The sequence below is a fragment of the Pteropus medius genome, unplaced genomic scaffold (assembly GCF_902729225.1).
Source record: "Pteropus medius unplaced genomic scaffold, Ma_sr-lr_union100, whole genome shotgun sequence".
NCBI classification, from domain to species: domain Eukaryota; kingdom Metazoa; phylum Chordata; class Mammalia; order Chiroptera; family Pteropodidae; genus Pteropus; species Pteropus medius.
In genome coordinates this window covers 10,661,488-10,674,612 of record NW_024355008.1, presented here as the reverse complement: position 1 = coordinate 10,674,612, position 13,125 = coordinate 10,661,488, and the positions used below count along the sequence as shown (strand labels likewise).

Below are 13,125 nucleotides of genomic sequence, written 5' to 3'. Positions count from 1 at the left end.
AGTAAAATAAGTCAGAGAAAGACAAATACACATGATTTCACTTATATGTGGAATCTAAAGAACAAAATAAAAGAACAAACAAAACAGAAACAGACTCATAGGTAGAACTGATGGTTGCCAGATGGGAGGGAAGTTGTGGGGCTGGATGAAAAAGGTGAAGGGATTAAGAAATACAAATTGGGAATTACGATGTAGTTTATTTTCAGGTTATTCTTATTTTACAGTCCAATGGTCTGGTCTGTAATCTCACTTGACTATAGTGAGAAGATCTGTGAAAAGGGGCATCTTGACTGAATAAAAAATGTAAAACATTAGAGGAAAATCTTTAAAAGACCATGGTAAGATAATACAAAGAGAATAATAAAAGATGAAAACAAATAGTAAATCTTTACTCACCCGATCTTCACAGCAACACTATGACTTGGGTGCTATTATTGTCCTTATTTTATAAAAGAGGAAACTGAGGCCCAGGGAGATGAGGAAACCTGCTCTAAGGTCAGATAACTAGTAAGTATGGAGACAGTATTCTAACCCAAGAATTTTGATTCCAGAGTCCATGCTTTTAAGCACAACACCATCAAAAATCAAAATAGAAAGAGATGGGTATATTTCTGGCTTAAAAGACTAAGAGTTTTGAATTTAGAAAATCAGGATTAATATACCTGATTATGGGGATATCTTACTCTGTACAAAATAGAAATAATAAATACAAGCAATGCCATTTATATGTTTTACATAAAAATACTAGCTTAAAGTTAACATTTTTTTCCCATATAGATGATTGATCCATCATCATTTATGTAAAAGATCATTCTACCCTATTGTACTACACTTACGGAGAATTTCATAAATTAGATGAGTGTGTATATGTTGATAAGTTTCTGGACTCTTTTCTGTTACGTTGTTTCATTTATCTATCATTGAATCTTTTTCATTGTATATCACACCATCTTATACTGAAACTTAATAATAAATCTTTATATCTGATTGTGGGTATATTCCAGCTCTGTTCTTTTCAAGATTATTTTGACTTGTTTTGGGATTTCATATTTTCAAATATTAGAATCAGCTGTCAATTTCTACTAAATAACCTGAAATTTCTACTAAATAACTGAAATTTCTACTGAGATTCCAGTAAGCCTATGCATCAATTTAGAGAAAATTGACACCTTTGTGATATGGATTCAATCCATTGCATATCTCACCACTTAATTAGGTTTTAATTTTGTCTTAGTGGTTCTTGTGCTTATCTGTGTAGACTTCTTGCAGCTATTTCAATAATGAATCTGAACTCTAATCCCATACCACACACAAAAAATCAATTCTAGAATTTCCAGATGCATTGTACATAACTTTAAAAGGTAAAAAAATAAGCTTTTAGAAGATAACGCGAGATAATTTTTATATTAGTATAAGCAAATATTTCTTAAACAGGCCAGAAAATTGGATTGAAATAACTTTTAAATTGAGAACTTTTTTAATAAAAACTAAGAGAATGAAAAGAAAATCCATAAAGGATTTTCAAAAGATATTTTCAAAATAAATATGTTCAACAAAGGATTCATGCCAGAATATATAAAAATCTCTTACAAATCAATAAGAATAAGACAGAAAATCCATTTTTAAAAAATGGGCATAAGATTTGAATAGACACTTCACAACAGAAGGTATTCAAAGAGCCAATAAACATAACAAAAGGTGTCCAGTATCATTTCATAACCTTAATGTAAATTAAAACTAAAATGAAACACTAATAACATGACTACCAGAATACTTAATTTAAAAAAAAAATCTGACAATACCAAGTGTAGACAAACAGTGTGGAACAACTAGATTAGAGTGGGAGTGTAACATGATGCAATAATTTTGTGAAAATGTCTGGCAAAATCTACTAAATTTGTACATATACATATCTTATGACGTGCAATTAGATTATATAAACATATATTCAGCAGAAACACATACACATGCACAGCAAACAAATACTCATACCAGTATTACAAAGCTCAAAACTGGAGCAACCAAAATTTTAATCAACAGTGGATTAAGCTGTGGTATAATAATACACCATATTCCTATACAATAATGAAAATGACATGAATGAATTTTTGCATCATCTTTCTGATGAAGCTCAGAAATAGAATGTTGAGCAAATGAAACCAGACACAAACAAGTTAATATGCTTTAGTTTTATGCAGATAAAGCTCAAATTCAGACAAAGCTAAACTCTGGTGATAGAAGAATGATTGTCTTTGGATAGGAGCAATGATTAGTGGAGAACATAAGAGAGAATTCTAGGGTATAGTAAATGTTTTATATCTTAATCTGGGTGCTGGCTACACAGGTGTTTTCACACTGTAAATGTTCTTTGAGTGGATTTTTATAACTAGTGCATTTTTTGCTTACCTGCTAAACTTTAGAAAAAAGGTTTACTTTTAAAAGTTTAATCTATGACTTCAGAATACGATAACAGAAAAAATGCTATAAGAGAGGAGAGGTTGGAGGTTTCTGTGGAAGAACCAAAATCTCCTACATGCAAGAAGAAGAAATAGTACAAAGTCATAATTGTTTTAAACATTCTATGAACACTAGTTTTGTTAATCTTTTTTCTTAAATTTTGTGATTTTAGTTAATAATGGACAAAAAAAGAGAGTTACTCGATTTTCAACCTATTACCAAGGCTCCTACTACTCTTGCAACACTATACCATATTCCATGGCTGGATAAAAACAAAAAACATATAAACTTTATTAAGGTAAGATTTTTATTTCCTAGTAATAATATCTTTATGTACCAAAAAAATGATGTTTTAAAAAGCAAAGATTTAATCATGATACTCTAATTTAAAATTATTTAAATGCCCTTTATTACTTGTATGATAAAATCAAAATCCATTCCAATAGCATGTAAGGTCTTTCTGTAATCTGCCTCCTGTGTACCTCCCTATCATCATCTTCTGTTGCCCATTTGTCAGATGCTCCACACTCTTTATGCTGAACCACTCATGTGACCCCAAACACTTTATATTGTTTTCTAATTCCATTCTTCTGTAAGTGCGATTTACTTTTTGTGAAATACCCTTTTTTCCCCCACTTTTCCCCCTGAAACCTTTCCTCCCTCCTTATTACTTCTCTAGAAACATCCCCACCAAAGGTACTCAGAAGAGTAGGCTTTGGGGTCAAAGACCTTACCAATTAAAGATCATCCTGTGGTAGATCCTGAGGTTGGAGGACCAAAGGTGTTACCATTGTATCCATTATATACCTTTATTATACCATTAAGTATACTACATTACAATCATCTTTACATCTCTCTTCCAAACTATGTTTTTTAGTTCATCCAACTTTTGAATACCCAGCCCCTGATACTTTCCATATTGCATAATGGATGCTCAATAAATGTTTGTGGAATGAACAAATAAATGGGTCTATCTTGTTCTAATAACATTCTTTCTCTATATCTACTTGGTGTGAAAAAAAATGATTATATTTGTTCACCTGATTAAAATATTTTGAATGAAAAAAAATTGTATTTACCTCATTAGATGTTTAGAGCTTGAGTATGTATGAAACATATATGTACCATTAGCCTGCATCTGTTCTGATTATTTTTTATTCAGACAGAATAGTTCCATTTTTCGGTTATATTATAGATTAAATTATTTCTTCTTAATCCCTGTATAAATACTCCATCTGAAATTATATATATCTATGAATATTCACCTTCCTCTCTTTGCTATTCATAAGTCCTAGTTTCTCTTCCAAATTTATTACTAATGTGATCTCAGATCTCACTGAGTGCTATTTATTTTAAAAATGTAAAACATTTTTATTAGAATATAAACTTTGACATCCCCAACCACTGCTGAAATATTGTTTATAGCTTCTATATTTGCTGATTTTTTTTTTTTTTAGGAAAGAGCCAAAATTATAACATATGATTGTGGAAATAATATATTTGAAGAAGGTGATGAGCCAAAAGGAATTTATATAATTATTTCAGGCATGGTAAAGGTAAGGCAGAATTATTTATAAATGCACCTGAGACCATGAGTTTAAAAACTTGATAAAATTGAGAATTAATAGTTTTCTATGTTAAGAACTGCATTGTTCCTGTTTTAGGATGGTAACTACCATCCAAACAACAATGTTTCTTGTTCAAACACAATGGATAACATACCCATCACCTTTTAATCCATGCTTTCCCATAGATAACAAAAATAAAAATAAAAAAATCATCTTTGAGATGGAAAATTATAATATAAATTGTTATTCATCTTGTATTTGATTTGGGCATTTAGCCATTGTAAAGCGGGTACAGGATCCTCAAAATCATATGTACGTATTAAAATTATTAAAACCAAAAGAAAAAATAAATTAGATAGTTTTAGTAAATTAACTGGCATACCTATTTTTCTCTTTCTTTGTTCCTGAATAGCTTAAAAGATCAAAGCCAGGTTTGATAATCGACCACATATTACAGGAGTCAGAGGAGAAAGATAATCAGATAATTTACACAGACTATATGATCAGTGGAGAAATAATAGGAGAGCTGAACTGTTTAACTAATGAACCTATGAAATATTCTGCCACCTGCAAAACTGTAGTGGAGGTCAGAAAACACTACCTTATTATGTTTTACTGTTGTATCTGGTTAAATATCTAGCATAAAATTTAAGGGTGTTTTTGTACTCAGTATATAATTACAGTCTAATAGAATTCTTTTAAAAATAGAAATGGTAAAAGAACAAAATTTGTTAACGGAATTATATTTACCTGGTATAATGTCCCGGCAAAATATCTTGCAAGAGTTAACTTACCATATTGAAAGAAGAATTTAATCAGAAAAACTGGTTATATTAATTCTCTCATGGGGAAATTAGGTGGTATAGGTTAACCACCAATACCATAATTTGGAGGGTAAGAAAGGAGGGAAGTCAAAGAGCTAGTTGAGCAAAGTGAATGAAAGATTCCCTAGATGAGATTGAGGACAAAATCCTCAAAGTGACAGAGGGTCCCAATGACCTAATTTGAACTTGAAAAGAACAATGACTGCAAACAAATGAATCCCATAAATATATAAAAATCCATAAGTTGATAACAATACAAATTTTTTAAATTTTTGATAAAGTTGCTGGGATATCAACTTATTACTCTAAAAATGCATTTTTTAAATAGAAAAAATTAAACATTTACCCTGTCTTTTCTCTATGAATGCTTCTAAAGTAACAAAAAATGATAAAATTTTTCTGTAAAGAAGAATTCCAGTTTACAAATATAGAATGAGAAAGTTAGAATATCTCCTGGGCAACAACCATCAATTGATGCTAAAACTACTAAGTGGAGTATTAATGGAAAAATTTATAATGAAAGTACTAGGCTGATACCACCTAAAGATAATCTTAGCATCATTGAAAGTGGGACATGATATGATGCAGATGATGCAGCAGAAGTACTAGCACCACCTATGAAGTCTTCTTATAAGAGAAAAGAGAAAACCCGAAGCCTCTAGATCTAACCAGTTTACAGAAAATACAGGAAGGAGAGAAACAAGTTAATTGACACCAGGAGAAGATAATTAGCTAAATCTAGAATGTGAGAGGCACTTCAGGCCAAATAACCATTTTTTTCCTCAACAAATCATTGGCATAAAAAGGGGAGAAGGAGGAGGTGGAGGAAGAAGGCAAGAGAAAAATAACCTGTATCATTCAGCAGCGTATATTAGAATATTTACAAGAGAAAGTATATAAAATCTAGCATTGCATTAATCTATTCTATGCTTTTGCTTTTGGCTATAATGAAGTTACTGGTAGCATACTGGTACACTCATCATAAACAACTATAGAACTTGACAAAACATGTAAGGCAAATATTTTCAGCCATTGGAAAAAAGGCAGTGTATGTCTGGAAAACTTGAGAGAGAGATAAACTTGCAATATCCACCTTGACTTTCTGCCTAGGACAGTTTCCAGCCACACATAATAAGAATTCAATCAGAAGATAATGATCCTTCTGAGCTAAGAAGAGGAAGATCCAAAGTTGGGACAGCTCAACTGGCTGGAATCTGCAGAATTGGGTCTAGAAGGAGGAGCTGAGAGGGAGACTGAGAAGTCTGTGTGATGGTTCTTCACAAGTCATTGGTTGAGTGATAGGCTGCATATGCACAGGATGAGACAAACCTAAATTTACCAGATTGTTAAGAATGAAACAGAAATATTAGAGATCAAGAAGTGCCAGGGATGTTTAAGGTTGTTTTGTCAGTGAGGGAGGTTAGAAAAATTTCCCCTTTGCCTTTCGGTCTTCTGGCTGGTTGAAAAATTAAAATAACTTAAGACAAATTAACAGGAAAAAATAACCAAATTTAATTACATATGTAAATATAAGGTTCTATTAAAATGTGGAGTCTTGGGACAAATCAGACAGTTGAAGTTTATATGCCATCTTGAGCTAAGGAGAAGAGGGAGGAATGGTTTAGGACTTCAAATGTTTGCTGGGCCACTTTATCTGCTTTAATTTTTTTTTTGTAAAAAATTTAAGAAATTCATTTTCAACTGCTGCTAGTATATGAAAATACAATTAATTTTTGGAATTCCAAGTTCTTGCTGGCTTGTTAAATTCACTGTAAATTCTAGTTATTTTTGATAGGCTCTTTAGGATTTAACCAATACATGGTGACAGGAGATTTGACTTTGGGTAATGAACACAAAATGCAATACACAGATGATACATTATTGAATTGTACACTTGAAACCTTTGTAATTTGATTAACTAATGTCACCCTAATAAATTTAATTAAAAATTTAGATATGTCATCTACAGAAATAATTGAGTGTTTTCTTTATAATTTTTATGTTACTTTATTTCTTTATTAAATATAAAATGTGGCTAAAACTTGGACTTTCCATTACTGCCAAAAAAATCAGGGAACATTTATCTAGCCCTACTGTACTAGATAAAGTGGATAGGAGTAAAGTTAATGAAAGATATGGAAGCCCTCTACAATGAAAACTACAAAATATTTTCTAGAGAACTTACAGAAGATCTAAATAAATGGAGAGGTATAACATATTCGTGGATTGGAAGCCATAATTTTATTAAGATGTCCATTCTTTCCAAATTGATCTACAGATTTAATGCAATCTCAATGAAATCTCAGCAGATGCTTCCTCATTGAAATTTATGAGCTGCTTGTAAAATTTATATGAAAATGCAAAGGACCTAGAATAGACAAAAATATATTTGATAAAGAATAACATTAGGTGACCTACACTACCTGATTCAAAGACTTATTATAAATCTATAATAATCAAGACCATATAGTATTGGCTCAAGGTTAAGACAATATAGATCAGTGGAACAGGTGAGAGAATCTGGAAGTAGATCCACATATACATAGTCAATTGATTTTTAACAATAATAGTATTTTCAACAAATGATCCTGAAAATACTAAATATCTCTATAGCAGCAATGATACACTATGCACAAAACTTAATTTGGAATGACCATAGACCTAAACACAAAAACTAGAACTATGAAAATTCTAGAAGAAAACACAGGAGATCTTGAAATAGGCAAAGATTTCTTAACCAGGATACAAAAAGCACTAACTACAAAAGGCAATGCTGATAAACTGGATGTCACTAAAATTAAAATATTCAGTTCTTTAAAAAGACACCATAAAGAATTTGAAAAAGGCAAACCAGTGGCTGGAGGTCAGGGGGAGTTTTTTACAATATCTTTATTTGAAAAAGGACTTAACAAAAAAACCTGTAAAGAATTCTCACAACTCAAATAAGAAGACAAGTGACCAAATTAAAAATTGGACACAGGATTTGAACAGACACTTCACAAAGGAATATACAAATGGCCGATAAACACATAAAGACTATCTGCAATGTCGTTAGCTTTTAGAGACATATAAATTAAAGTCGTGATGAGGTTATCACTACATACCTACTACGTTGACTAAAATAAGAGGACTGAATGCCAAGTATTGGCAAGGAGGTGAAGCAACTGAAATTCTCATACATGGCTGGTGAGAGCATAAAATCTTACAACCCCTTCTGAAAACAGTTTGGCAGTTAGTTTCTTATAAAGTTAAACACACACTTACTATATTACCCAGAAATCCCAATTATAGATACTTACCCAAAAGAAATAAAAACCAACATACTCAATGTCTTATATATTCATAGCAGCTTATTTCTAACAGCCAATAGTCTGTTTGTTGTCGGCATCAGCATTTTATTGTTACCTGAAATGTTTGCTCACCTCAAATACTTTATTTTTATAAGTATTTACATCTTTAGTTAAAAACATTAAATGATTTTTGATACTTTGTTTTCTATCTTTTCAGAATCTATTAGAATTTTAAAGAACCTTTCTTTGGATCATGCAGTCTTTTAATATTTAGTATATGATAAGATCACACAAGTATTTTATTATGTTGCCAGGCAATAACATGAATCTTACATAATTTAAGTCTTACATAATTCTTAACCTCAATGATATATAAATATATGTATATATGGAAACCTTATTTCCTTGAACTATAGGTACAGTAAAATATTAATTTATATCCTCCTTTTGCCAGACATGTTTTATTCCCAAAAGTCACTTATATGAAGCTTTTGAACAATGCTGTCCTCACATTGAATATAAAATGTGGCTAAAACTTGGACTTTCTATTACTGCCAAAAAAATCAGAGAACATTTATCTTATGAGGTAAGAGGTGTTTCTATAAACTCGTACTTCTCTCTGAGTGGAATTGCATTAAACTATTATTATAAATTAACTATTTAGGAATTTATATTAAAATTTATAAACAAACAGTGGTTTATGAAATTGTGTTTCTCCTATAGGATTGGACCTACAAAATGCAATTAAAGCTCTGTAACATTAATTTAAAAGATATACCAAAGGGCACCAAGACTGACATCTATGATGAAACTGTAATTTATGTCATCCTCATACATGGAGCTGTAGAAGATTGTCAGTTACGAAAAGTTTATAAGGCACCTTTCTTAATTCCCATAACATGCCATCAGGTAAAAAAATATTGATTTATGTCTTTAAGTCAATATGCCATATATCCAACAATGTATTAATGTTATAAAAATTGTCATTTGCCACCTTCCATTCCTCTCCCTTTGCCATACCACTCCATAAACACACACACACACACACATACACACACACACACACACACACACACACACACCACGCAACACATACCCCAAGTTGTTGATTGCTTTGGCACTAGGTAAGCCAAACACCAAGCTATTCCTGTTCGATGTCGATTAAGCAAGCCGAGCCATACATTTTAGCCACAATTAGATTATGTTGCAGTTGTAATTATCAGGAGAGGGCCTATTAAGTTCATTTACACATTGCAAAAGAGCCACACTCTCTAGTCTGTATCGATAGTACTCTGGAAAGGTTCTGCCATACCTATGTTGACCAGTGTACCAGTGGTATTTCCCCAGCTACTCTAAAAGTGAATGTAAAAGTGAAGGACATCTCATATTTAAGGTGTTGAGTTTTCTTCCAATAAAAATGAGAAGCTATGCCATGTGAAGAAGGAAAGAAAGAAGACTGTTTGTATATGTGTATGTATATGTGTGTAGATGTCTGTGTATGTTGGAGTAGAATAAGAGAGGAGTGTGTCAGAAGAAATCAGGGGACATATAAAATACAGCTACAGAAAGTAAACTGAAAGAGGAACCTAGAGTCAATTAAATTAGGCACATATTTTTTAAAGCAACTAATATATGACGGAAATGGTTCTAGATGCTAAAATGATCAAGACAAATGTGACTTGCTACTTGTCCTCTCAACCATGTGGAAAGAAGCATAATACAAATATATTAAGTAAATCATTTATAGCTATGATAGAATAGAAGTACTTACAGGGTATGTTTGGGACATAAGGAAAATGTGAGGTGGTGATAAGAGGAATCCTGGGGTAAGAAATGGTCACAAAAAATTTTTCTAATCATAACACAACCAGCACCAATGTGATGCCCAGTGAAAGGAAATGAAACATTATTCTTAACTATGGTGTTCCCTACCTCTATTCTTGAATATATCATAACAGAACTTTGGTGTGGGCTCTGGTTGGGAATTTAGATGGCCAAGCAAGAGATTCTCAAGGCAGCCCCCAAACCTGCCCAACTCTGTCAGCTCTCCTAGACATGAAGCCTGCTCATTGTGGGTTTGGGTACCAATGTGATTCAAAGCATACTGAAAAAAACCACACACAAGGCTGAAGAATTTCTTGAACTCCATTGTTTTCTAAACTAACTTTCTGCCACATTAAAAAAAAAATTTTTTTAAACCTCTCTGGGTGACATTTTAAAGGATCATCGATGATTAACTCTTGATCATTTTTCTCATTTGTAAGAGAAATGAACAAAATATTTAAAAATCAATGACAGTATACTGAGCATGTTAGTTCATAAAACTAACATGTCCAGATATTTTAAGATATTTTCTAATATCTAATGATGTTTTCAATTTTCAGGCCCAGATGTTTAGAGTGGGCCTGAGATAGTAGCTTACCAGAGAAACATTTAGTTGTATGATACATACTCGGAAATTAACTTATATTTTGTCAACTTTCAGATACAAGGCACTGAAGAAATCACAAAGGTAATGATTGTTCAAACTCCAATTGATGCAAAAAACTTCAGATGGAGCACTAGAACGTATATACTTTCACGTAAACCATCTATTCCAAAGGCATCATCATGTGAGTTGATTTATTTGAGCAAAATGAGAACTTACCTTCTATTTATAAAATAGCCATATATGTATTTGGAAATTGTATGCACTCTTCCTAGAATATTGAGGAACCCTCTTAATTGCTATATTTCATACCCAATGTATAAATTCCGAATGAGAATATCTAAGTTATAATTAGAAATTATTTTATATTTCATCTGTAAGAATAAACATGTATAATTATCAAAATAATATGAAAAAGAGATTAATGATGGAATTTGTAGTTCTTCCCCCAAATTAAAATATTTTATATAGCAGTAATAATGACAGTGTCGTGCTGTTTGAGCAAGAGATATAAATCATTGGAACTGAATGGATAACCTTGATATAAAGCCTATTCTTCATAAAAATTTCTCATGATAAAAACTAAACCATAACATAAATGATTATTCAATAACTACTATTAAGCCATTGATTAAAATGTGAAAAATAATTTTGAAGTAGATTAAAAAATTGAACAGTAAAGAATTAAATTATGGAAATAAATAATAATAATAGAATTTATTATTTATCATTTCACAAAGGGGAAATAATATTCTAAATCTATAATACAGAAATTTATTTTAAAATTTTGAGTTTCAATAAAAATATTAGTAAACAGATCATGAAAAGATAATTCACAGAGGAAACTTACTTTGACAAAAAAAAAATGTGGGAAAATGTTCAATACTGCTAGTATTTAAACAAATAGAAATTAAGCATTTGGTCTATTTAATTAGTGAAGTATTTTTTAAAAAATTATAATACATAACGACCAAAAAAAAACATGTAGTGAATCTTATATATATTTTTACTTTGTAGATACCACTGTAAAGTGATAAAGTAAATTTATCACATGATTCCAAAGTCTCTAAAAGTATTTATATCCTTGATTAAATATTATAATTTCTATGTATGTCAATTATACCTCAATGAAAAGATAAATTAATAATAATATAATTTCTAGATATTTATTCTAGAAAAAAAGCAAAACAAATGAAAATGATAACAGAATTATTTATAAAAATAAAAATTAGAAGTAATAAAAATATCTAATGATAAATGAATGGTTAATTAACTTAATTCAATCAACACAATTGAATAGTATATAGACATCAGATGATTAATTTTCCACATAGTAACTTGGAAAAGGTCAATGATCTATGTCAAGTAAAAATAGCAATGGTGTATCATTGTGTTGCTAATTTTAAACAAATCATATCTTTATTGTTGAAAGTACATAACTTTGAATCCATGTGGACACACAATACTGTTATCACATGAGTCCCCATTGACCTTTAGATTGAGCATACACAGGACATGGTATTGGAAACTTCACTATCGGCTCCCTCAGCTATCTCCTCCCCTCCTCACTCTCTAAAACCAAGCCATACAAAAGTATTAATGGTTCACCAAATCTGGGAGACCTGATGATCTCTCATTCCTGAAACTTCGCACATTTCTTCTGTTTCTTCTGCCTGAAATCCTCTAAATCTCCCCCTCCTCATGTCTCTCCATTCCCTGGAGCCAACTCCTTCTTATCCTTTAAATCTCAGCTTCTTCTCCCAGGAACCATCACTGATAAGTGACAAATTCGCAAAACTGCACTCTTCTCTGTGTTCCCATAGCTTATTATGCACACAGTCTTATTTTCCATATTGTATTGTATTGTATTGTTTGTTTGTTTGTATATTTAATGGTGTGTCTGTTCCATTAGAATATAAACTCCAAGAAAACTCGATCATTGCTAATTTGCTTTCTTATATATCCCCATTGCTTACCAATGGGCCCGGTACTTTCAATACATATTAATATAAAAGTGTTTTGGGATGGTAGAACAATAGATGATTTTGTTTCTCTACTTTTCACACTTTCTGCACACTTGTTACATAATCTTTATAATAAAAGGCTTTAAATCGTTTTTTTAAAAAGTGGCCCTTCTTGCCACCAACTGAGATTACCACCAATTTTAGATCACAAGCCCCAAGTGTGGAAAATTTGAACCTAGTTTTAATTTGAAACATTTCTTCATTTCAGTGCTTGAACTAACACAGTCTTTTTTGAACCAGCTCCAGCTGGACTGAATGAAGAAGGCCTTCAAAATGAAACAGTTACTGAGGTAAATTTAAAGCATTCTTTTTAAAAAGTTGTATTTTGGGTAAAAGAGAATCTGGAATTTATTGAAATGACCAATGTCTTTCTCTTATTCTGAGTGAGTTCATCTGCTAATCATTTTGTCAATTTTGATATGAACACTTTCTCTTAGTTCAGGGTACAATAGAAATTGTATATATATATTTATGTAAATATTAGAGAATGACAAAGAAAAACAAAGCTCAGTAGATGCCAGAATATCCTTTTTT

General features: G+C 31.2%; 1 protein-coding gene across 1 annotated transcript in view; it reads left to right on the top strand.

Moving 5' to 3' along the window:
* Positions 1–13,125, top strand: part of SLC9C1 (solute carrier family 9 member C1) — a 93,188-nt gene that overhangs the window by 75,193 nt on the left and 4,870 nt on the right. Inside the window, exons 22-27 of the mRNA XM_039856846.1 lie at positions 2,630–2,755; positions 3,915–4,013; positions 8,594–8,725; positions 8,863–9,048; positions 10,625–10,751; positions 12,832–12,881. Coding sequence (XP_039712780.1) covers positions 2,630–2,755; positions 3,915–4,013; positions 8,594–8,725; positions 8,863–9,048; positions 10,625–10,751; positions 12,832–12,881 — 720 coding nt within the window. The remainder of the gene's footprint in view (positions 1–2,629; positions 2,756–3,914; positions 4,014–8,593; positions 8,726–8,862; positions 9,049–10,624; positions 10,752–12,831; positions 12,882–13,125) is intronic.